This window comes from Erithacus rubecula (genome assembly GCF_903797595.1).
Source record: "Erithacus rubecula genome assembly, chromosome: 5".
Taxonomy (NCBI): domain Eukaryota; kingdom Metazoa; phylum Chordata; class Aves; order Passeriformes; family Muscicapidae; genus Erithacus; species Erithacus rubecula.
Window position 1 is genome coordinate 55,277,422 of NC_136687.1, and position 24,876 is coordinate 55,302,297.

A 24,876-nucleotide genomic window follows, 5' to 3' on the forward strand; every position below is an offset into this window, starting at 1 on the left:
CTACTTCAGCATATTCCTCCATGAGTATTAGATACAGTCAGACATCCATTTTTGGCTTTGCTGTTAAGGGAGGAATTTATTTTCTTGTCAAACTTAAATTCTAAACATTGTTGGTGAGATAACAAGGGAATACAGCAAGAAACTCATGACACTGGATGCACACTGTACTATAAGTTACAGTAGAATTTCAGTGGTAGTGGAGTTTCAGTGTTTTATAATTGTACTATCCCAAAACTACAGCAAATAATTTGGAAGCAGATGTTACTGCAGGTTGGTGCAGTCTGTCAGTCAAGGTTATTATGTATGTTTTATTTATGCTTTCTGGTATTGAAAACATTTTTTTAGAACAAAACTTGCCATTCTTCCTGGGATTGTTTAGTCTGTTGGTGTATGGTTTTAAGTGAATTTTACACCCTAAATCCACTATTAGTATCTAATTACATGGGGCTGCCTTGTTTGACCTCAGCTTTTTGTTCTTGTTACCTCTTCCAGTAGGGTGGTCTTCAGCTGACATACCTGAAAGGCCAGACCTCCCATTGCTGCACTCACGGTTGGCTGTTTTCATGCATGGAAAAGGGTCAAGACTGTGTTTTGTTACTGGTGAAAGTAACCAGAAATCTATAAAATACTTTTTTAAATTGGCACACAGTTGAAATTAAACAGACTGTGGCAAAAGGATATCATTTTTGGTAAAACTTCTCAGAAACATGGGATAATTTTCATTCAGGCAGTTTTGAGTTTTGTTGTTTTTCAGTTTCACATCAGTACAGATTTTAAGGGAAGGACAATGAGTGACTTCCACAATACAGCACTACAGATGTATTTACCATTCCATGCAAAGTTCAAACCACACGTGTAAAAACTTAAAAATTCCATGGCTTTGGTAAAAGTTCCTGTAAAATTATAGTAACAATATACTGTTATTTACAACATAATATTCCTTTCTATGCTAATATTTTTTTGTCTCTCCTCGTGGTGTGCACCATACCAATACAATGAATATTCACATAAACCCTAACACATTAAGCTTTGTAGAATACAAAGTAAATATGCTACAGGTGGACTATGAGTAGCAGGTATAAATAAATCACCAAACTATTGATTGGTCATGTCTTAGAAATTCATTACTTATTAAAAAAGGTGAGAGGTAGCCCCTGGTGGACCTGTTAATTTGTAAAGAGAATCTTCCATGCCTGGGGCAGTGTAGGATACAATTATCATTCCTTGCAGTAGTCCCTTGCTGGAAATTAATTATTCCATGCAAACCCAACCTTCTTCTGCTAGTGGTCATTTGTAAGCTGCCCAAGTTTACAAAATTATTATTTTATTTTAAAAATTAAACATTACATGAAGGTGCAGGATTTTATTTCTTTTGATCTTTTTAGGTTATAAAAACATTAAGGTTGGAAAATACCTCCAAGATCATCAAGTCAAATTTTTGACAGATCACCACCTTGTCAACTAAACCAGAGCACTGAGTGCTGTGTCCAGGTGTTTCTTGAACACATCCAGGGATGGTGACTCCATTGACTCCATCCCTTCCCTGAGCAGTCCATTCCAATGCTTAAAAACCCTTTCAGTGAAAAAATTCTTCCTCATGTCCTGCCTGGCACAGCTCGAGGCCATGTTCTTTTGTCTTGTAGAAAACTACTGCATAATCAAAGTTGTTCTCAAGCATAACTATGACTTCTATTTTTCTTGTCTCAAATGTAGCTAAGACAGAAATCTCCTACTTGGATATATTAAAAAAAAAAAATAATAAAATTAAGTGGGCAGGTTAAAACATTATAAGATCAGAAGATGAGGGTAATCCAGAGAACTCTTTGCATTAGTCTTCAATACACAGCAATGAGAAAGTCCCATCCTAAAACACTCATTCAAATGTAAGAGAAATGAGAAATAAAACTGAGGTGATATATGACAAATTGATGAACATGATCAACACAGAAGTTCTGAATGCCACAATTATCAAAGCAGTTTGAAATACAGAATTCCAGGAACAACAGGAAAACTTTTGTTAAGTTCTTCCAAGTACTTAATATCAATAACTAAATAGACTCCCACTGAAATCACAGAGTGAAATAATCCTTCTCTTTTTAAAAAGGTTGTTATAATGATGCATTAATGCCTGAGAGCTCATAGACAATGAAGTGATTAAAGAAAAGCCCTAAATAAGTGAGGTGCTGCAAAATATAGATGTACTACATATCACCAAAAATCCCATAGAAAAATTACTATAGCCAATAACATATTTAGCTTTGAGGATGGAGGAGATGTGGGAAATATTAAAAATTACAAGCAATTATAAAAAAAACAATTACCACTATTTTCCAGGGATTGGAACTAGTGAGAAAATATAGGGAGAAAGACTTATGTTCTTCTCAGATAAAAGGTAGAGTCAGTCAGATATCCTGAAGGTCAGTGCAAATATTAGCATTTTATAAATTGTTTTTGTGGCCAAAAACCAAAACATTTTTATTATCTAATTGTCTACTTTCTGCTTCACAACTTTTCTGTTGTTCTTTCTGTTTCTTAAAATACTAATATAAATCACAAAAGTATTGATGAATTGAAAAGAAAAAAACACTAAGTAAACAGTGAGGTAGAAAATGTAATGAGGTAAAAAAAATCCAGTTAGTCGATAACAGAGAAAATAGGAGACAAACTCATTAGAAAAGAAAAAGTAATCATTTTTCTAGCATGATGAGAGGAGAAAATCAACTGTGAAAATGAATATTTAAATAAGTAAAATCTGTTGATAGGTCTATGCAGTCTGTAATTTAAACATTATTACTAGACCAAGAAGTAAGAAAATAAACTTTGGAAGGTGGAAGAACAGCCATAAAGAGGCTTTGTGAGTCTTCTTTTAGAATACTTACAATATTATCACCTTAATTTCTAAGGAAATTACAGATAAAATGAAAGATATCCAGAGAAGAGTCTAGAAATGACAATGAATGCAAAGGTTTTCCTTTTAAAAGGTGTGCTGTGAAGTTTTGAGTGTGAAGCTTTAAGAGTTTGCCACCATCCATACAGTGATTCAAAGGGGATGAGTAATTGTTTTGAGGATGGCTCACTGAAACCAGCAGGTGATTTTTATGAAAGAGGGCAGAGCCTGAGTACGTGTTCCTGCACACAGAAGAAGATTTCCTCTTCCTCTCCTTGTAACACCTTCTAGATCTGGATTTCAATGTGTTTCATATCAACAGCCGGAATAGCTGCTTCCCGTTGGATTGAAACTTGAACTTGATTCAAACCATCTCACTCCTCTTTCATGCCCCTCCAGAGTATATAATTCCACTTATCATCCTTTCCATCATCACCTTCCGGGATTTCCGCTGTCGGAGAGCATTTCCAAACAGACTGATTTCAGACATGAAGGGACAATACCTAGCTCATACTTCATTTTGATGCTGTTCAGGCTCTTTAGAAAACCATTAGTGATTTGATTTTTTAATAGGAGTCAGGAGTGTTTGGTGGTATGACAGAAGAAAAGCATTTATTAACGTGAAGCTCTGTTTGAGACTTTAATTCCTGTGGAAATGGAAACGCACAGTTTTAGAGTAATCTGCATCAGGATACACAGTTGTGATGGGTTATAGATAAACTCCAAAGCTCCTACTGGAAACTCTCTGTAGAAGGAGCCAATTTTGTTGGTGAATGCCCTCACCAGCCCAGGTGGGCCATATGATTTCTTTCTGTTCAGAAAGTTACTATCCCTGAAGTCATTTGAGGCAATGGAAAGCCAGAATTAATGTCTAATTATGTTTAGTTTAGCCGGAGCATGCAAAATTCTTATCTCATTTACCTACCCACATGCAGTTACTATTCCCACAAGAGACACTAAAGAGAAATTAGAGCTTTTTGTGAATACCAGCCTAGAGAGTTTCACTTTACAGAAGTACTTCACAAAAACTCCTTTGTAACCTCGATGGAAAAACCTAAGGATTTTTTTCAATCACATCACAGCTCACTGACTGTAAAGTTTTTGTTTTGGTTTCATATTTTTTCCCCTTTTCTTAATGTCTTTCTAGCACTGGCTATGAAGGAGTTCTCACTTTTTATCTCTTTATAAGGAAAAAAAAACAGCTGAGTTTATCTTTTGCTTATTTTCTGGAGCCTGCAGGAAGCCTCTGCCATCCTAAAGAAAGTCACACATAATAGAGCAGCTTTAGCCCAGTAAGCCAGTCGTTCCCAATTCATCAGTCAAAGTGTTATGCAAGTGGCCCCCTAAATTGATAAATTCCCACAGTGCCTGTTGACCCAGCTGCCAAGTGCTCATGCAGCAGGTGTTGTTTTCATGACCACCCTGACAGTAATACAAACTGTTTAGCAGTTGCATTGACCTCTTAGCTATTAACATTGATACAGACTTCACTAGGGACTAGTTTTCAAACATGACAGAATTTCTTAAGACTAGAGGTCATGAACAAGTATACCATATAAGAATAAATTTGATATGCTGCTGAGTTTAAATCTTAAAAGCCATGAGTTTTTTCCACATTATTCCCATGTAGTAAATCTGGAGACAAGTAACGAGCTTTTGGCATCTCTCCCAGGACTAAAGGTATACTTTTTAATTTTAGAAGCTGTACCTGAAGAGATGCTATATTTATTCTGTGACAAGTAGTAAATTTAGGTTATGACAAGGAGTGAAACAAAATTATTTTTTCTTGACATTTTCCCTTATAAAGGAAAAAGCCTCAACACCTAATGCACAAATGTTGGTGATATACTTAAGTATCAATCTAATACCTAAATCTTATGTGCAGGTAATTGAAGCATCATATTCCATATATTTTGGTTCAAAATCTCTACAGCAGTGTCTCTTGTTTGACTCTGAACATCCAGGAATTTTGTCTGCCTTTTTTTCCTCACTTTAGCAAGGAAGTAGAAATTTTTGATATTTTGTCAAAAGCCTGGTGGAGGAATTGTTTTCTGTTCAGTACCATTGTTTTACTGCTGAGTTTGGCCCTCTATTTGCATTGATTTATGCACATCTGAGTTACAGATAGCACATACAGCAATTAAATCACTCTATGTGTTTAGCGGAGCTACAAAGAGATGCACTAAAGAAAGAATGAAACCCTGAGCCATGCCAGGATGAGTTTTAATCTATTAAAGCATGTTGGACTTTTATATGCCTCTAAACAGTAGAGGCTGCTTTCTCCTACTAGCTATGGTAAGGCAGCAAAAATTATTTTACACATTGCACAGTCAAGAATTCCCAGCTCACTGCACACGTCAGCGAAGGGATCCAGAAAGGCCCCAGCCCTCAGTACAGCTTTTCCTCCATGTTCCATACATTTAGAGTTGTTATACAGTTTCATGAAAGCCTGTTTTAACAAGCAAGATATACTGTACTCTACTGTATATATGAACAGCTCTTTAAGATAACTAGAATTGTACAGACCATATAAATAGTCATTATCAGCTACATTTTTGGCTGACTTTCTGCGGACCAAATAGTGCTTACTGTAAGAGTAATCAAGCTGTACCCTTTAGAGTTTTATAGATTGAGGGATACAAGGAAAAAAATTTCTCTCCAGCCCAGAGTGTGGCTCCATCTATTCCCCTCCATTTGCCACGTCAGGAGACAGAGCAAAGCACTGGTTATATAAACAAAAGCATGGTCCTGTCTAAGTGCGGGAGAGCCCAACAGCCAGTGTCAGGACTCACGTTATCTTTGTGAGACTCACTTCTCCCTGTGCTGAGCCTGAACATTTCCACCCCTTCCAAGCCCTAGGAATGCAAAGTGTGAGCACTGTGGGGCAAAGGCTTTCTCTCCATACATGTTGGTCCCTGAGGAAGAAGTGTAGCTTTTCCCAGAGCACAGCTAAGGAAAACCAGCAATTCTCACACGCGAGGATTCCGCTGCAGCTGCGTTTGTATTCCTCTTCTCCTAAGGCACCCTGCCAACCAGAATTTTTTCCATCTTTGTTTCTACTCCACCCCACCATTAATAAATATTATCCAAGGCTGATGAGTGCAAGTTCTTGATTGATGGCAGAATAAAAGGCAAGGTTATATTCACAAGTACCAAGAGCAGTAGAAAACTTTAAATCATAAAAGTGACTAGCCATGCTCAGCTGGATACAAAAAAGTGTGACTTCTACCTTCCTAATTACATAAAAAAAGAACCATATATTATAGCACTATCATAAACAAATACTTCATGTCTATTAATAAAATAAATCATTACCTTGCCAAATAAAATATCTTTGTGACTTATGAGGTCATTCCTTGCTAAAGATATGCCACTTGAGCTCTTTTCCAAGAGATGCTCCAGGAGCCTGAGGTTATGCTTCCTGCTAAACACTGTACTGTGTACTGTACTTGTGTTTGAGCAAGAGAAAGAGAAGCCTCCCATTTAAAGTAGTTGAAATAAATGAGCTTTAAATAGTGACAGATAAAGAATGTTGCATCCTATGTAGCTGGCTATACAGGAACGATTTCAAATGTAGATCTTTTTCCCCAGATGTAGGAATTAGAAGACAGATCTTCCTACTTTAAATCTGAACAAGCATCCACTGAAAATCATATTTTTTTCTAGAATCATTTCCAAAACAGCATTGCATGTGAATATTGCTTATAATTTTTAAGTGTAGAAACTTTCTTAACCAGATCATATGTAATACACTCATTGCTCATTACAGAACTGGAATTCCTTACAGGTCAAAAAAAATAATGCATTCTATTTAAAAGACAGCTGTGGAAATATGTAAACAGTAAAACTGAAAGAGTTTCAAATATGCTGCACCAAAGGTGTCAAAACATGTTTCAAAGTCCTTAAATAACACAGGACCTTCAATCTGATTCCCAGAAATGCTTTGGAAATCAGGACTTGGTGCTATTCTAAAGAAGCACCTACACATTCTTTCTGTCCTTAACATCTATGGGGAACCAGTTCTTGTGTGTGGATGTTTAAATAATCATGGTAGTAATTAAGACTGAGCAGAGAAAGTGCTATGCTGAAACAAACCAGTGGGCCTGTACTGTATTACTGTTTCAAGGAAAAATGCAAGAAGCCCTGTAGTGGACCATTAACAAGATGCATGTCAAAATGGGAGGGGGAAATGTAAGCCCAGTCAGCTAGTGAGGGACTTAGGTTTGAATGCTTATTTTTAAAAAAAATTTTTTTTGCCCTATCTAATATTACTTTGAATGGCCCCATTGTGCACAGAAATACCTATTTAAAATCCTAGTAGAACATGGGCTTCAGATATCTTTTGATATGTTAGTAGCCACGAGTTCAGCTAGTTTATTTTATTTTGTTTAGTTTAATTTTTTCCCTTGATATTTCTTCTGATGTTGAAATGGGAGATAAACAGGAATGCCAAATTTTTCTCCTCTTTTTGTTCTGTCATTGTTTTCTGCACCTCCATCATGCCTGTTTTTTCTCAGACCCCAAAAACTATCCTTTCCTCTGCACAGGAGTATCAGTCTAGAAATTTAATGTGTGACAGAGTAATCAGTGCACAAGCTGCTATTCCAGGTATTTGCATATAATTGGGGTGTTAATACTGATGTCCATACAATGAACAACCTATTCTATTCTATTCTATTCTATTCTATTCTATTCTATTCTATTCTATTCTATTCTATTCTATTCTATTCTATTCTATTCTATTCTATTCTATTCATCTCATAGAATTTTGTTTTTGTTTGTTTGGATTCTAGTTATACACTAAGCCAAGGTTTCTCTAAGCTCTCCATGAAACTATTAAAACCTTTTTCCTGCTCATTTCAAGTTTAGTATGTATGGCAGTAGTTAAGATGATTTCCTTGGGAATGGTAATTTTGTATTTGTCTCTAATTAACTTAATTTTCCATTATGCTCCCATTCAATTACTTGATTAGATCACTTGGAAGATCCTGATGTTCTTTTCCAAACTTGTACCTGTGCAACCAAACCTACAGCAGAGAAAAAAATATGGTACCTCCACTGGGAACCTGTAGCCTTTGGATGATCCTATCATCCTAACCAAAACATCCAGGGTCAGAAATATTTTAAGTCATCTGAACTAGAATTTCCATTGTGCATACATTGCACAGAATCACCTGATGGTGAATGGCTGAGTTTGGAAGGCACCTCTGGAGGGCATGTGGCCCAACTCCCCTGCTCAAATGGGGACTCCCACCCACAGCCAATTTCCCAGGACCATGTCCAGATAACTTCCAAGTATCTCCAGTGATGGAGACTCCACAACTCTCTGAGCAACCTGTGCTAGTGCTTGGTCACTCTCAGGGTGAAAAAGTCTTTTCTGTTCAGATGCTTAAATAAGCATCTAGAATGCACTATCCAAACATCATTCCATGGAAATATGGAAATACAAAGCCAGCAGTTTAAAACTGAATTTGTAGACAGAGGAAATACTTCTGCAAAATTATTATATATCATAATGCGTGACATAAAGCTCGTTCAGGTTACTCTTTTCCCTTTCGTAGGAGAAATCTAGATCAGATAGAAATGCAAAAAAAAAACCACCATCAGATGCTGCCTGTGATAAGCTGGCAGCTTTATGAAGATAAACCTTCAGCAGGCTGGTTTTGGCAGGTTCATGCTTCAAGAATTCTCAAGGACTATTGCTTAATCTTGTGGAAGATCTCTGAAGGGAGTTACATGAACTAATAGCAAATTGCACTGTATTTTTTTGTACTGTAACATATAATCTTTGGGTTTACTGCTTTTTCTGAGGAAAAAAGAAATTTCATTATTTCTTCCACTGATAATATTACAGCAGAGAATCAGACCTTTAATAAAAAAATCAAAATTTTTCTTGTTGATCCCAGCTTTTAACTCTTTGTTTTGTGTGGTTTTTTTCAGGCCTTTAGTCCCTGAAGAATGCAAAAGAACAGCTCAGCCTGCACAGATACTGACATCTGAATGCTCAAGGCATTGTCGGAATGGGCACTGCACTCCCACAGGAAAATGCTGCTGTAATCAAGGCTGGGAAGGAGAGTTCTGCAGAACTGGTTTGTATACAGATTCATAACAACAAGTGAAAAAAGCAGTGACATGTCATAATTGGCTTTTAATTATTTGCTCAGAGAAATTATCAGTATATGTCGACCAATATATTGGCCTTCATTTCTAAGACAACATTAATGCATGAGCTGCAGGAGAACAATAAGTCTTTAGATGAATGCAACTGCTAAAACATCTAAGGCACTGTGAGCCAGTGCAGAATGCAATTGACAGCATAAACATGACAACAGTATACTTTTTTTTCCACCAAGATTTTCAAACAAAAGGAGATCAGTCAATACGTGTCCTGTATCTGGATATTCACCTTCCACTTGCAGTATTATCACTGTCAGTGTCAAGGAGAAGTGACTTGTCAGGAAAGATGGTAAATCAGAGCTGCAGGTCTCCATTGCATCTTTTGCACTTTACTAATTTAATGCAGATTTTTTAGTTTTGGCACATTTTTACTTTTGATCCTACCAAAAGAAATGGCTCCAGTTTGTTAAAGAGAATTCCATGTACAATATATAACAAAACAGCTAATTACTGTTAATTACTGTTACTGTGATCCATTATTATAGGGATTTCATCAAGTCCTATCTTGTTGCTTTAGCTTTTAAAAGTCACTTGGAAAAGTGATTGTGCTCAAACTAAGACAATGAGTGAAGGAGCCTGGAGGGCCACAGCTGGGCCATCACTGATTTAGAGGCTGTGGTTCTGTCTGAGCTGTGTCATTTTGGCCAGTACAGATGTTCCAGAGCCAGCCTGGGTACCAGGAGATGTTATTACAAAGGTTTTATTCCTCAGCATCAGCAGAGTTCTCTGACTGGGCATATTTGGTCAGCAAGTTTGACCAGATGCCCACACAAAGAGATGTTTATATTGTGGCAGTAGAATTCAAAGAAATAGCAAGGACTAAGGGAAAATAAGGATCCCATGATGGATGATGGATAATTCAGGTTGGAAGATCACTTAGAAGGGCCCTGGTGAAGCAGGGTCAGCTATGAAGTCCTTATAGGCTGGAGTGTAAATTTCAGCAACCTCCAGGTTTTTAGGGATGAGAAGGAGTGACTTTGGAATGAAATGAAAAGAATTAATCAGTAATAAAACATCTTACTGGCAAAGATTTATTTGACTATCTACAACTCAGCAATGAAAGCAGGTTAGAGAAATGACATTATCTGGCCAAATATCCCAACTTCAATTGTCCTCACTTGTCAAGGCCTTCCTGCATCTAGAGAATGAGGCCCATTCTACAGCCTTTGTCCAAGTGGAACTTAAAAATAAAAAATGCCTCCAACGTGAACATAAATGGGTCTTGAATAACCTATTTTGTTTAAAAATCACAGCTTTATGATAGATGATTTGATGGACACAGTGAGTGAGAAAGCCACAGAAGATTTGTAGACTAAGGATCATCCTTCACTGCATCCCACACAACAATTAATAGGGATTTTCCAAGTTGAACCTCAAGCTACTATTATAGTTTAAATAAGAAAATTTACCTTATGAGATATGAGTTTCAATTTTATGTAGTTAAGAAACTCTTGGAAAAAATCAAGAAAACCTGCATTTCTGTAGCATATTGTAAATATCCATATTAAAGTTTATTGCAATAGATAACATTAAGCAGCATAATACCTGCAGAAAAATACATTATATATATCACAGTCCTGTGACTACCCCAGAAGAAAATACTTCCACAACTAAAGTTATTGATTATTAATTTTGCTAACATTGGCTACAATTTAAAATTGGAGCTATATTTGAAAAACTGAAGCAAGCTGATTAGCCTAGAACTCTATACAGAAATCATCAGACATCTACTGAAGAGAGGGGAAAACTTTGAAACTTTTGTAACTGATAAAAATCATTGAAAAAAATACCCTGGCACTTTTTTCTCCATTAGGAATTCAATTTTGGTCCATCATTAAATGATTCAGGGGCCAAAGGAATGCATTTGGTACACTGCTCAGGTGTAATCTGCTTTGCTAAGGCACAGGTGTAGTGCAGAGCTCTGAATATACAAAGGTGTTTGCCTGAGATTCCTAAATGAAACTGAAATATGGGAATTGGACATTTAAAAAAAAATCTGTTATTTGAGTTTATCTGTCTTTTCCAGGTGACATCCTTACAGATATACAAAATTACTTCTTCCCCCTAATATTCTAAAACTTTAAAAAACATGCTTTCAAGAGTCCTAATATTTCCTTTTTTCTGTGTTGTTTTAAATTTATCACGACAAGTTTAGAAAAGCTCTAAATTAACATGTACTGTATCTTTTTTTTTTGTTTGTGATGTTCTAAACAAATTAGAAAATCGGTGTTTTTTTACCCACAGCAAAATGTGACCCAGCCTGTCGACATGGAGGTGTCTGTGTAAGGCCCAACAAGTGCTTATGTAAAAAAGGCTATCTCGGCCCCCAGTGTGAACAAGTGGATAGAAACATCCGAAGAGTGACGAGGGCAGGTATTCTTGATCAGATCCTAGACATGACATCCTATTTGCTGGATCTAACCAGCTACATTGTATAGTTTCTGGGACTATTTGGAAACTCCACCTTCAACGGGCATTTGTTTTGAATCCTGTCATTTTTGAAAGACTGTTATCCTGCAACAAACACCGGTGATTCGATTTACTTTATTAATTTAAGTGTAATATCCACCAATGTGCAGAAAAATCCCTTGTATGTGTGTAAATATTCCTGCACGTCTCCACAGACGTCCCGATATCCAATATGTGCACACATACACACGCAGCCGCTATCACGAGTACGGTTTTGCAGAGAGTGGAATCTTTTTTTAATATTTATTTCTTCATGAGAAATAGTTTACGAAGCAATTCCACTGTAAAACACATTTTTCGGCAAAGGACTTTCCTGATGTCTTAATGGATTCTTTGACATCCCAGAAATCTCTTTCCTGTACCTATCTGATTATAGCAGTGAGAAAGCAGTTTCCAAAACGTCGCTGTGTAAACTGCTGGACTTAATAAAATCCAGTTGTAGCAGTTTCTAAGGTAAACTGAACTCCATCATGAGACAATATTTCAGAACTGCTTAATGCATTCCTATCTAGGCAATTCATTGTAAGACTGTAACCTTCACTTTCATCAATGTAACTCTATTACAGAATGTTATTTCTTTATCTAGCATAGATGCAAAAATCTGGTTATCGCAGCTTAATATCAAGATTGTTTCAAGTGTTTAATAATTAAATTATATTCGCATATTTCAAAACCAGTCATTCTAGAAGGTCTGCTTTTTATCATATATTTTATTTAACGATGGGCACTGGGTTCATGTTACATATTTATATTATTTTATTTTATTTTTATAATATAGACATCACCTAGATGAGACAGCTTTACCATGTCCTGTAAAATACTAAAGTTACATTTTTCATCAACTTAATTGGAAAGACCGGGAAAGAGAGAGCAAATGCACACACACTTCAGTGTGTTTTGGATCTAATCTAAAAATGTACCCTTGTGTCAACTTGTGTTCATTTACAGCAGATGAGAAAAAAAGCAAACACCCACCAACCATAATAAAATTACAGCATGTGTTAAAAGTGTCCATAAAGTGATTTTCACTGTAGCAGGACAGTGTAAGAGGTGATGCACGGGCAGGCTCTGCTGATGCCACACCAGGCAGGGCATCCCGGGGCCAGAGCTCACTGGAGTGTGTGCTGCCTGTGTACAGTGTCACTTGTGCAAAACCTACAGCAGCTCTTGCCAAATGCAGTGCTAAATGTTCCTTGGAGAGCCAACACAAACAGTTCATGTAAATGTATCAATAAATGTGGTGTACATGCTGTAGTCAGGTTTTCTAAGGTATTCATTGATTAGATGTATCAGCAGAATGGGTGCCCTCATTTCCAGCTCTCTGGCAGTTTCTTTCTTCACTACTTACCAACTATCAGGTTTCCTTTGCACTACCTGCAAACTACCTACTGCAGCTTCTGCAAAATCTTACCTAAGAAAAGAGAGCAGAGCAGCCCCAGTGTGCACATCCTGTGGTCCTCAGAAGCAGCTGCTCATGCATCAAAGATTGACAACACTTCAGTCAAACAGATCTAAAAGACTTTCACCATGTTAACTCTCCAGTAGTAAAATCATCTCTCCAGGGCAGCAACATGCAGCAAATTTTCCCTTACAAAAATTTGTCAGTGTTCATTTAGTGAGCATCAAATGTGAAATTACAGCATAACTGATACTTGCATTTCTGTGTCTCACACATTCCAGCTCCAAGGAACAGACAATTACATTTGCCTTCCATATATGTTTGCCTGGGTTTTGAGTGACCTCATGCCAAATGGAAATTGGTTGAGAAATCTTGGTTAAGTGCTCAGAGAACAATGGTCTGCATTAAAAAGTGCATGCATAATTTTGCACAATGTAGATTCAACTGACAGTCCATTGAAAGACATCTTGGGATTAAATGAGCATGAAGACCAAATTGCCCTCTCACCCCAGAAAAGGGTGGTCCCTTATAGTCACACGAACACTTCATTGGCTAAACAGTGTGACCAATCTTAAAATGAACCCTGTGGTAGCATCTGTAGGTTAATAGCAGCTCTTTGTCTCCGCTGCTTTCTGCCTTTAGTCTTTTCCCTGAATTCCATCACAAAAAGTTTTACAATTAAAAAATGTCCTGACAACCATTTTTGTAAATTGACCTTAGCATCTAATCTTTCCTTATTCAACGTGGGTGACAAAAATGTGAACTTCTCATGAAAGAGCCAGCTGTCTGAATCTGTCACATAGCACAGTTTTATTACACTCTTCATAACCAGCAAGGCAAGAAAGTCGCTGAAGTGTTTTAGCAACATTTAAATATCTGACAGAGATAACATCTTTAACACTTTCTTCAATGAAATATATTTAAAAATAAACCCAACTTTAACTCCACTGTGGCACTTTATTTTCAACAACCAGCTGGGAAGATGTGATAGTTCTTTTCTCACTGCTTAGTGCCTTAAAAAGTACCACAGATGGCACCTAAATTGAAGATTCACAATAATATATATATATATATATATATATATATGCCACAGTCATGCAGAAAACAGAAAACAATAGTCTTGGAGTTTTGATCTTAATAATATAAACAATTTAGTTTACTAGTGAAATCAAAAAATAAAAATCCAGTAAGAGCTAAAAATTAAATTCAGGCCTCATTTAAATGAACAGCAAAACTCACATTGACTGTGCTGCACCTAGAAAATCAAATTTAAAAATTAAGCAAAATTTAGGCAAAATTCTTCTGTTTGTTCTATTAAAAAAAAAAATATGCTCTGAGTCATTCAAATTAAGACTTAAAAATTAAGAAATAATCTAAGGTTAGAGAAATTGTTTTGATTCATTTTTAAATCATCTTTTATATTGTGTGAAAACAGGCATCTGCATTAAGCCCACATGTTCATAGGAAGTCCCAGTGGAAAACAAGTATTCTCATAAAAAAAAAAAAAAAAAAAAAAAAAAGAGACACAAAAAATCCTAGCTGCTTATTTATCAAAAGAAATTATACTATTAAAAAGAGTGAGCAAATCCCAGGCCTAGCCACCCAAGATGCTGATATAAAAAGGGCAACTGCAGTAATTGCCCTGAGAATTGGCATACAAAAAAAAAAAAAAAAAGTGTCTGTAGAAAGCCTGTTGCCAGTTAGGTCATTCTGCAGCCATTCTCACACAACCTCCAAGAGTGTCCCAGAATAAAACTGAGCTTATAAATGAAACTAGATAAATGAGGCAATTAGATAAGGGCCTCCAGAAGGGATTTTATGTATGTGTTCAAGTTGTCTCTGCCTCTGTGTCTCTCTCTCCTAATCTTTTATTCCATTCATTTCTTCCTTTATTCATAGATACTGCCTCTCTGTTCCCAACACATTGTACATTTCAAGCATTCTTTCAGCTTTTCTGCTGCTAAAGGAGAACAAACATACCTGTTGCAAGAAACATGACTCTCCCTGATGCCTGCTAGTGTTAAACCCCTGCTTTATTATTTTGGGGCAGAAAACTCATCTTTCTCTTTTTAAATTCCACTGATCAGAAAGAAGGCATATAACTGGAATATAAGGAGAAACGTCTTTACTCCATAGATAAGCAGGCAGACAAAAAGATATTATGCAAAATCAGCTCCAAATCGTTTCACTCCATTTCAGAAAAACAGTAAACTCATTTTTCTACTGTGCCCAATAAGAAATACTAACTCAAAGCCTCCCCCTCTGGGAATAATTTTTTTCTGTTAACAGACAGGGACACAGATCCAAACCCTTTTTACCTTTAAATCCTCACACAGAATTCTATTTCATGCAAACAAAGTGTAAGTTAGGTATAAATAAGAATATAAATTCTGTATCACTGTCATGACACTTCTGTCTATCTCCCTCTTTCATCCACTTGTCCACATTTGGTTTTGCAGCTTCTTCTTTTCTAGACCCACAGCAAACATCAACAATCCTTGGTTGCTGCAGGTGCTTATTATTTTTGAAAGTGCCTGACAGATGTGTGCCTGACAGATGTGTGCATCAAAACCTTCCCAGCAACTGAGGCTTTTATCTTTTGGACATTCCACAGAAATTTGTTATTTTTTAGTGACTTCTAGCACTGTGTCTTAGCTGGCATTTACAGTTCAGGAGTGTCAGCCCCACACAACTCAAGCACAGTCAGACTGAAGCTGGAGGAAGGCAAAAATCACTTCAGTGACTGAACTTATCACAGTTACCCATTGCAATCCAGTGATCAGATGCCTTAACTGAATACCAGAATTATATCCCTGGCATGATGAAATGCAGCTCTTCTGTACACATTTTCTCTAATTTGGGTTGAGAAACAAGGACCTTTCCATGCAAAATTATGCAAAATAGAGATGCTAAAAATATGAACAAGTCATTCCACAGGTGTGAAGTTGCACTATGGTGAAAATGAGTATTCATACATGCAACTCTAATTGCATCCATGGCATTTATAAATTAGTTCTACATGTAAAAAAAAGTCCAAGGAAAGCCTGTTCTGCTAATTTCTCCTCAATCATTTAAATTCTTAAAGGACATTCATGCATTTTCATTTACTATCTTTTAGATTATTTGTGTATCAGTTTAATCAGGAATTATACCATTTTGATCTTCTGTCCAACTTAAAAGGTGTCCTTTGTCTTGGAAAAAAAAAAACCAGAAGGAAGCCAAGTGGCAAATAAAAATGAGTTATTTTCATTTGCAATATTTAAAACATAAAAAGTAATGTTCTCATTAAAAATGCAGCCAACCCTTTAAATTTATTTCAGTTCAAATTTGGAGAAAAATGGTACCAAATAACCTAGGTTCTGGCTACATAAACCTGATAAATAAATATTTCCCTAAGCAGTTTCAGGACAAAATGTTTCAGAAACATTGAAAAAAAATTAAGACTGTTTTGCTGTAAAGTTTGTTGTCAACAACAGAGTAATTCAGTGAAGTAAGGCACGTACTTTTTGGCATATAGGTGTGAAACAGCAGAAGCCACCTGAAGGCTTAATACAGGATTACTTTAATCTTTGAGGGCCTGACTCCAAACCCATTGATGTCAACTGATAATCTCCTATTGACTTCATTAGTTATAGGATTAAGTCCTTAAAAGATATCCACTTAGCTGGCAGAAGATCTTAGCTTCAGCCACCAGTGCACACATGACCTCTCTGTGTCTGCATCTGCAGCATTACACCAATGTTTTGTGGAGTAAGAGTGCAGACCCAGCCCTGCAGAAAGCCCCACAGAGCTTTCCAGTCCTGGGTTTCCTTATTGGAATTGCCAGGATTTACACAAAATCTGCCTGACTGCTTGATACTTTTTAGATGTCCAGCAATCAGCTGATGTGAAAGCCAAGTGACTCACCTGCTTCCTTTTCAGTACTGAAAAAGTGTCATCTAGTGATCATTCTATGCTACAGACATTCACAAACATTTAAAATTCTGGCTTATATACAAATAATGTTGTGTTTACCTATTGTTCACTGCAGACAGGCTTCCATAAGCAAAATTGTCAGGCATTCTTGCACAGACAGCAAGCTGCATTACTGGAGAAGAGTTTTATTTCTATTGATAAAAAACAACTTTCCATCTATTACACATTATCAAGAGGGTCCAGTGTATCATATAGTAAAGGTCCTTCTATGGTCTATGAGAGATTTTCCTATTTATTTTCATTTTGTGATAAAGTAGAAAAGTAAAAAATATTTTAAGTGAAAAACTGCTTAAATTCCCAGGAAATTTCAGAAAGGCAGCATCAGCTAAAGCATGTGAATATACACAATGGCTGTGCTCACAGTATTCTTGGAAAGAAGGCAGAGAGAGTTGGCTGGTTTGGAGACAGGGTTTGTTTTTTTTTATGTAGGATACATTTTACAGTAGGACAAAAGGGTGTTTTGCATCACAAGGCAGTAACAAACAACCCCATTTTCTGAATGTTCCTAGGAGGAGCTGTAAAAGGAAATGTTCTAGGCAGTCAAAACTGGTGTGCAGAATGAACTCAATTCATATCAAGGCATACTGAGACCAGAAACCACCTGGTATTAAGTCACCAGATGTCACTTGTAATGGTCTCCATTAGTAGCAGAAGCAGTAACCCTACCCTGTGAATTATCCAGAAATGCTATTAGCTGTCCCCCACAAAATGTACTGCAGAATTAAAACTTCAATTCGCCTTTGAGAACAATTAGATCGTAATGGGAGCCAAGCAGAAAAGGAAATAACAAACTTCTGTCACTTGAGAACATTACTGTAGTGGCATTCCCCTGTTCAACAAGTTTTATTTCATAGTAGCTGTCAGGTGCTGTACATACATTTGAAATGGGGGAAAATAGCTTAGAAAGTATCACTCAAACTAGGTTTAAACATCTTCTGTAAACTGAATTCTACTACTAAGCATATACAGGCACCGATCTAGCTGGAAGCACACAAGTAATTTTAAGCATATGAGCCTCACTGAAGTCATGTGCTTAACATTATTAATATAATTAAGTGCTTTCTGGGTTTGAGACAAGTCTTTGCAAGTCTACCTACACAGACTCCATATGCTATATGTGCATTTCCTTTTAGGGAGACAGCAGGACTGAAATTCCCAACAAGAGAATTCAGATGCTGTCACAAATTCTTTATAACCTGAAATAATTGCATCTTTGTGCCTCCACTTCCCATCCAAAAATTAGTGAAATCAATCCTTGTAAAGCGCTTTGAGATGTTCAAATGAAAAGTGCTATAAAAACTACAAATAATTATTATATTATTGAACACCATGTATGTATACACACTATTATGTAATATATAATATATGTATAATGCATATAAATTCTAACAAATGTATTTGTGTAATATCTGAGAAATGAAACAGTTGTATCTGGAAGTGATAAATACATAGAGTTGGATTTATTGTTAATCTGTGGATTTAATGATTTTTTTTTTAGACAAAAGGATGTTTAAGTGTATAATTGCTTTTCTTAATTTAATATATTTATGTAAATGCATGCCTGAAATTCTGATTAGATAGTTATTCTGTGTCCCTTAAGCTAATAAAATATATTAAACTTTATCTTACTATATAAGGTACACCTGCTGCTTTAATTTTTTTTTTTGTTTTAATATTTTTTATGACTAAATTCATAATTTAAAGCTCATGAAATTTTAATTTTAATCAGCTCTTTGATCTTTGCAGTAAAAGAAAAATGCCAGTATTTTATATATTCTTTGAAATGTACACTAGTTTTATTTATATAAATTCTAAGATGCTTTCATAAAATGTGACTCAACACTGCTATTATTTTTGGAATGGGAAGTTTGGAATGGCGTTTCCTGGACAGAAAATTAAGACATCCATATTGAAAAGATACCTGTTGCATGGCAAGCAGAGTATGAGTGGACTTGGATCTGGAACAAGGGGATTTCATGCACAGGCTTTAGAAGTACAGATATCTTGGATAATCAGTTCAGCAACAGTGGGAAAAAACATTGGGGTAATTTATTTATTGTTTATTTCATATCTTCAGAGGAGGATGTCATCAAATCAATGTTAAATTGATAATCAGTGTTAAATTCAGAGACACCATTTTCTGTGATTTAAGTGAGGGCCATAAAACATGGATGCAGTGTGGAATTCCTTCATTTTCTCCCCATCCTAAGTAACAGGTTCTGTTCCATTGAGCTCAGCACCTGAGCATGCACATGGGAGCAGGGCCAGCTCCACAGCTCAACCCCGTGTTTTATGATACAAGAGAACAATTAATCATCACAACACTTAAATGCAAACTGCACTTGCATCTGGGACAGCAAAATCCAGTTGGGACAGGGAGTACTAAAGTGCCAAGGGCTTCTTCACACACTAAGTTTACTTTGGTAGTGTGAAATGCTGTTGAATTAGTCTTACACATTTAACTTCTTTAGCCTGTCCTGTGTTTATTCCTTAAACTAAAGAATGAAGCATTACCAACACTACGATATTGATGCTATCTCTATGTTTCAGATTGAAGCCAAAATAATCTTGAAATTTTCATGAAACCGTTTTTCCATTTTTCAGCTAGCTATACCATTAGTGATACGGGCTGGTGGCCAGCCAGGGAACTAGGATCCAAGGAAAATTTGAACTTCACCCAAATTTGAGGATATTTGGAAAGTGTATTTTACTTCAGCTTTTCAATTAATAAATACAGCAGTTGCAGCGATGTTCTTTTAAACATATTTTCTTGAAAATTTTCTTCATTTGAAGAAGTGCTTAGAGCAAGAAAACAGCCTAAAGATGGCAAACAAATAATGAAGAAATCCATAAGGATAGTTTTGATTTTTTTAATGGTACCTATATATTCATGCAGAGAGTAAAAAGAATTCTGTGAGTTTTGTACATAATTACAATAAATACAGTGCAGCGTGTAGTTCTGGTGACATCATGAGTCACTGAGTTTGTTCCTGTAATTTATTAAGACATTATGAAAACCCACTGACATATTTATAAGCCTTGGAATTAACAGCTACCTTTCATTCCTTTTACAACACATAAGACATGAATTTTTCTTAGAGGATTATATACACTCAGCTGTGTACAGCAGGACTCTAATTCTACCTAAAGCTTCTGATGGCACCCTACACCTGAAAGGCCAAATTCTGGATCTCCTTTCAGATTTACCAAACAAGGTATCCTTGGCCTCTTGAACAAGGCTGATGGCCAAAAGCCATCAGAACTTTCAAAAGGAATCCAAAGTGTAAATGCAGGAGCATTTCATGTTAGTAATACAGTTACTACTCATATATTTGATCATTATTCCCAAAATACATACTTTGAACAATCTTCTGTCTTTCTATTGCCTTCTTTTTATTTCCACATACAGCTCTGTTCCTTAAGTCCTTGGTTCTTCATTTGTTTTTTCATAGACATGCTGCTACTCCCATCTATTACACTAAATTCACTACATATTTACAAGTGTTTCATGAGACTGATTATGGCATAACTGCTTTTTTTCTGTTTTACTTTAATAAAAACACTAAGTAATGGATCAGTCCCTGGTTTAACTGTAAATTAAAAATGCACCACAAGTAAGTAGGGTAGAATCTTTAGGATGCCAAAGAATCATTTTGGTCTATGTGGTTGGATTTATTTATTTTGGGGGAAGGGTTGGTTTGAGTCATATTTGATGACATGTCTATGGGTGACATACATCTCTGGCAGAACTGGGCAAAGTGGGACATAGCTTTGGTTTGGAAAACCTCACTCAACAGTGGCTTCCTTGTTTGCTTGTTTTGGGGTGGTTTCTGGGGGGTTTTTTGAGTTCTTCTTTTTTGGTTTATTTTTTTTGTCTTTCAGAGCTAGGACTACTCCTGGATTTCGCATGAATTCCAAAATTTTGGGCTAAAATAGTTGAATGAATGGCTCTTACAGAGGTCCAACATTCAATATTCAAAATTTCAGATAACTGAAACATTGACAATATCTTCAGCTGTCACTTGTCTTCCATTAGCACAAACTCACTGATACCATCATTGTCAGGAGGTGAATCGGGCTAAGCAGTGGCTTTTCCTTTCCACTCTTATCACTTCAAATGCATTTCACACAGAAGTGTCTTGTCACATTGTCCCACAATGAAACTGGTGTCATTATCCTAGCACAGCTTGCTCCAGTTATACACACTGGAGCAACTTCTACATGTTTCACCTTTCACTGTGCACATTTGATTACTCAGAGATAGACTGAGGGAGGGAATGCACGTGTTGTATACCTGTCCTTCATTAGAACAAGAGGTGTGTTCTCCTTTCAGTAATAGAAAATTGGGATTCTGTGAGATATATATATATATGCAAACTATTTCCACTTCAGGGAAAGGGAGTATGCATGTGAATCAAATGGCTGCCTTGGGTTCAGGAGATTTATAAAGAAGAGATCCAAACTGCACAAACTCTCCTGCAGTGGAATTCGTGCTTTCCTGGTCGGATGAATAGAACAGGTGCAGACACAGCTTTCAGGCCTTTAAACTACACCAGTCCAAATAAATTACAGCTAGGGAGTATGTTTAGCAATTTCAAGCAAACATTAGAAATGCAATGCCCATGGTGCAGATAAAGTGCTTATGAAAAAGGTGGACGTAACATCTGTACTGGCACAGAACGCCTGTTCTAAAGTAATAGCTGCAAAATGCCTCCTATAAAGCATAAGATTGTTAGTACAGCTGCAGCTTTTAATAGCTATTGAATTTCTTGATCAGGGAGGCAGGTCCAGAGCAAGGGAAATGGACAAGTGAAACTATAAACTGCTATTTTACACCTATGAATGTAATATCAAATAAATGTGGCCGAACCCACTCTTATTTTTTTAAGAAATCCATCCCCAGAGAGCCTCGTGCTAGATCTTAGCTAGCAAGCCATCAGAAGGCACTTATGTCAGCCTAACCCTGAGCTTTCCAAGATGTATAGCTATGCAGTCTACATATATATACATATACCTCTTGCTTATTATATCTGTAACACAAACCTGCAGCCACACACACATGCTAATACCTCATGCATCATTTCTGCACTTACTCAGAGCTATTTGGTTCTAGATCGATGCAAACAAGCAGTGAAAAGGTAAAACAATAGGCAGTTTTTAAGAGGGTTATGCAAGAACAAATTATAGCAAAGAGACTGAGTTGCACAGACTTCAGTATGGGCAACAGGATGCAACCAGTAAACTCATTAGCTTATTAAATTTATTTCAAAGAATACAGCTGTCTGGCATTTTCTCAGGTTTCTTATTTAAATACCTTAGTAGTAAGATGAATTCAGTCTAAGAGGCCCCTAAATTACTAGAATCACTTTTACTCTGCATTTATAATTTCAGCTTTTTGTTTCTGATGGAGCTTCTATGGAACTATCAGATTTTCAGTATACAGATAAACTGCATTTTAATATTTTTCAAGCTTATTGTCTTGCAAATTCTTCACATCTTCTATTAGCTTGGAAATGAAGACCTTCACTTAATACTCAGGTGGCAATGGTTGCTGAAACTGCAGATTCACCCAAAATTACCCCAGATGAAATATTCACAGAATATTCTGAGTTGGGCCCACAAGGATCATCAAGTCCAACTCTTCAGGAAAAGGCCTATGTGGGGATTGAACCACAGCCTTGGTGTTGATGTCTCTCAAGACAGATCAGACAGGACTGGTTTGGTTGTTTTGCTGTGTTTAGGACTACTCTCTCCTCCCAAAGCAAGCAGTTTTCAAGCTAGATGCTATTAATGTCTACCCAAAGTGTGCCCCAGGCCTTTAAACCCTTCTGAGTCCCAAAGAACTCCATCTACACAATTTCTTAAATATCCTGGCACCTGAACTCACTATGTTTCTTTTAATATGGCTAAATTCTTTTTCTGGCTGGCATATATGCTCAGAAGTACCCGAACAACATGGAGATAGATAATTATCTCCTTCTAAAAGTAATGCAGGATAAGACATACAACTGCCAAAGCTTGCTTGAGATCTTGGAGAATCCTGAAAAGTTAGTCATAGCCAGCACCTCAATTAACTTCATGGGTGGTGGTGCCAGTTTAATGATAAGAACACTGCTACGATTCACAAAGAGGTGGATCTAACTGCTGGTTACTTCCCAAGAAATTGTTTTGACTGCAGTCTTTCTGGGTGAATCCAAGGTACAGTGAAGCCAGAAGGGATAAAAGCAGTGGATCAAAAGAAGAGAGGGAAGAGCACAGTCAGAATCTTCTGGCCTAGAAAGCTTATTTGAAAGTGTAAATTGGAACACTAAATTAGTCCTGCTAAGCAATTTAGATAGACACACTCAAGGAAGCAGGACTGAGTGCCCCAGTGCCTCCTTCTAGGTGAGTCAAACTCTTTTCTGTCTCTGTGTGCTTTTCCAAGTGGTCTGTTTGCAACAGGCAGCACTGACCATGCTGCCTCTTCCACACTTCACTTAGCCCTCACTGGGGCAGAGCATCTCTAAAATCTCCAAAAGGTTTTGTAAAAGAATTAAGGGACAAAACCTAAATTGTTTGTCTATAGGGAATAGAATAATCAGGGATTTTTAAAATTATTACTTTTTAACAAATTATAAAAGGCCCTTTTCATAGCACAGGCAGAGCATCTCCTCCACTCTGGTAAGAGCTCACCTGCAGTGCTGCATCTGGGAACCCCAGCCAGGAAAGACACCAACCTGTTGGAGCAGGTCCAAAGAAGGGACACAAACATGATTGGAGAGATTTTCCCATGAGGAAAGGATGAGAGAGTTGGGGTTGCTCAGGCTGGAAAAGGAAAGGTTCTGGTGAGACCCTGCTGGAGCCCTTAAGTCCTTGAAGAGGACTTGTAAGAAAGATGGGACCAAACTGTTGAGCAGGGCCTGTTGTGACAGGACAAGGGGCACTGGTTTCAAACGGAAGCAGGGTAGATTCTGATGAGATATGAGGAAGAAGTTTTTTTACAAAGAGGGTGGTAAAACACTGGCACAGGTTGCTTGGAGAAGTTGTGAATGCCCTATCCCTGGAAATACTCAAGGCTGGACAGTGCTCTGAGCAGCCTGGTGCAGGTGAAGACATCCCTGCTCATTGCAGAGTAATTGGACTGGATGGCTTTAAAGGTCCCTCCTAACCCAGACTATTCTGTGACTCTGATTTACAGAGCAGAGAAGACTAACCAGAAAAAGCACAAAGCCATCACGCCAACTGCTAAGAAAACAGTGCTAACATAAAAATTACCACCTAAGAGCTACAAATTTTTGGTTTTCAAAATCCACCTGCCAGAGGAAAGTCACAGAGTAGATCCAGGTCCGTTGATGTCCACAGGAGCTCTGCCTGTCTTTTCAGAGGTTAAAATCTGGTGAAACTGAACAGAGATTTCAGGAAAACAAGTTCAGGCAGCAATGGGCTTCAGTGGAGCACATGACTATCAGTCAGTTTTGAGCTTCAGTCCTCTGAAAATAAATACCCCAAAGAAAAGCTCAAAACAAAAGATTTGCCAGATTACAGCAGTGAGACATTAAAGCCCCACAGGATTATATGAATCCTTTCCTGCATCTCTTGAAGGGTAACAGAAAGTGCTGCACTGTTTTCTATATTATAAAAGGAAATAAAAGTGAAGACAAGTCTTTGCTGAAGTTTTCAGTGACTATTGAGTTGAACAGAAGTCTGGGAGACAGCTTTGAGTCAGCTGGAGTATGAGCAGCAGCACAGGGTGGCATCAGGAAGTCTGGGGCAGCAGAGACATCCCAGGTAAGCCCATGAAGCTCTGCAGGACTGTTCTAACTGCAACCTGTATGCTAAAGTGCTTACAGACACCTCATGCACAAATGTATTCTGGCTGCTGCAGTCACTGTTCACTGCAGCACAGGCACAGCAGAAGGCTCATCTTCAGTATTGTTACTCATTTAAGCAGAACCTTCCAGAGATCAGAAAATGATCACTAGAATTAATA

The 24,876-nt window shown here is 37.1% G+C and overlaps 1 protein-coding gene across 1 annotated transcript in view; it reads left to right on the top strand.

Annotated features, from left to right (window-relative positions):
• Positions 1 to 15,833, top strand: part of HHIP (hedgehog interacting protein) — a 71,920-nt gene extending 56,087 nt beyond the window's left edge. The window contains exons 12-13 of the mRNA XM_079307233.1: positions 8,828 to 8,976; positions 11,309 to 15,833. Of these exons, the coding sequence (XP_079163359.1) occupies positions 8,828 to 8,976; positions 11,309 to 11,502 (343 nt within the window). The 3' untranslated portion in view covers positions 11,503 to 15,833. The remainder of the gene's footprint in view (positions 1 to 8,827; positions 8,977 to 11,308) is intronic.
• Positions 15,834 to 24,876: the final 9,043 nt, after the last annotated feature.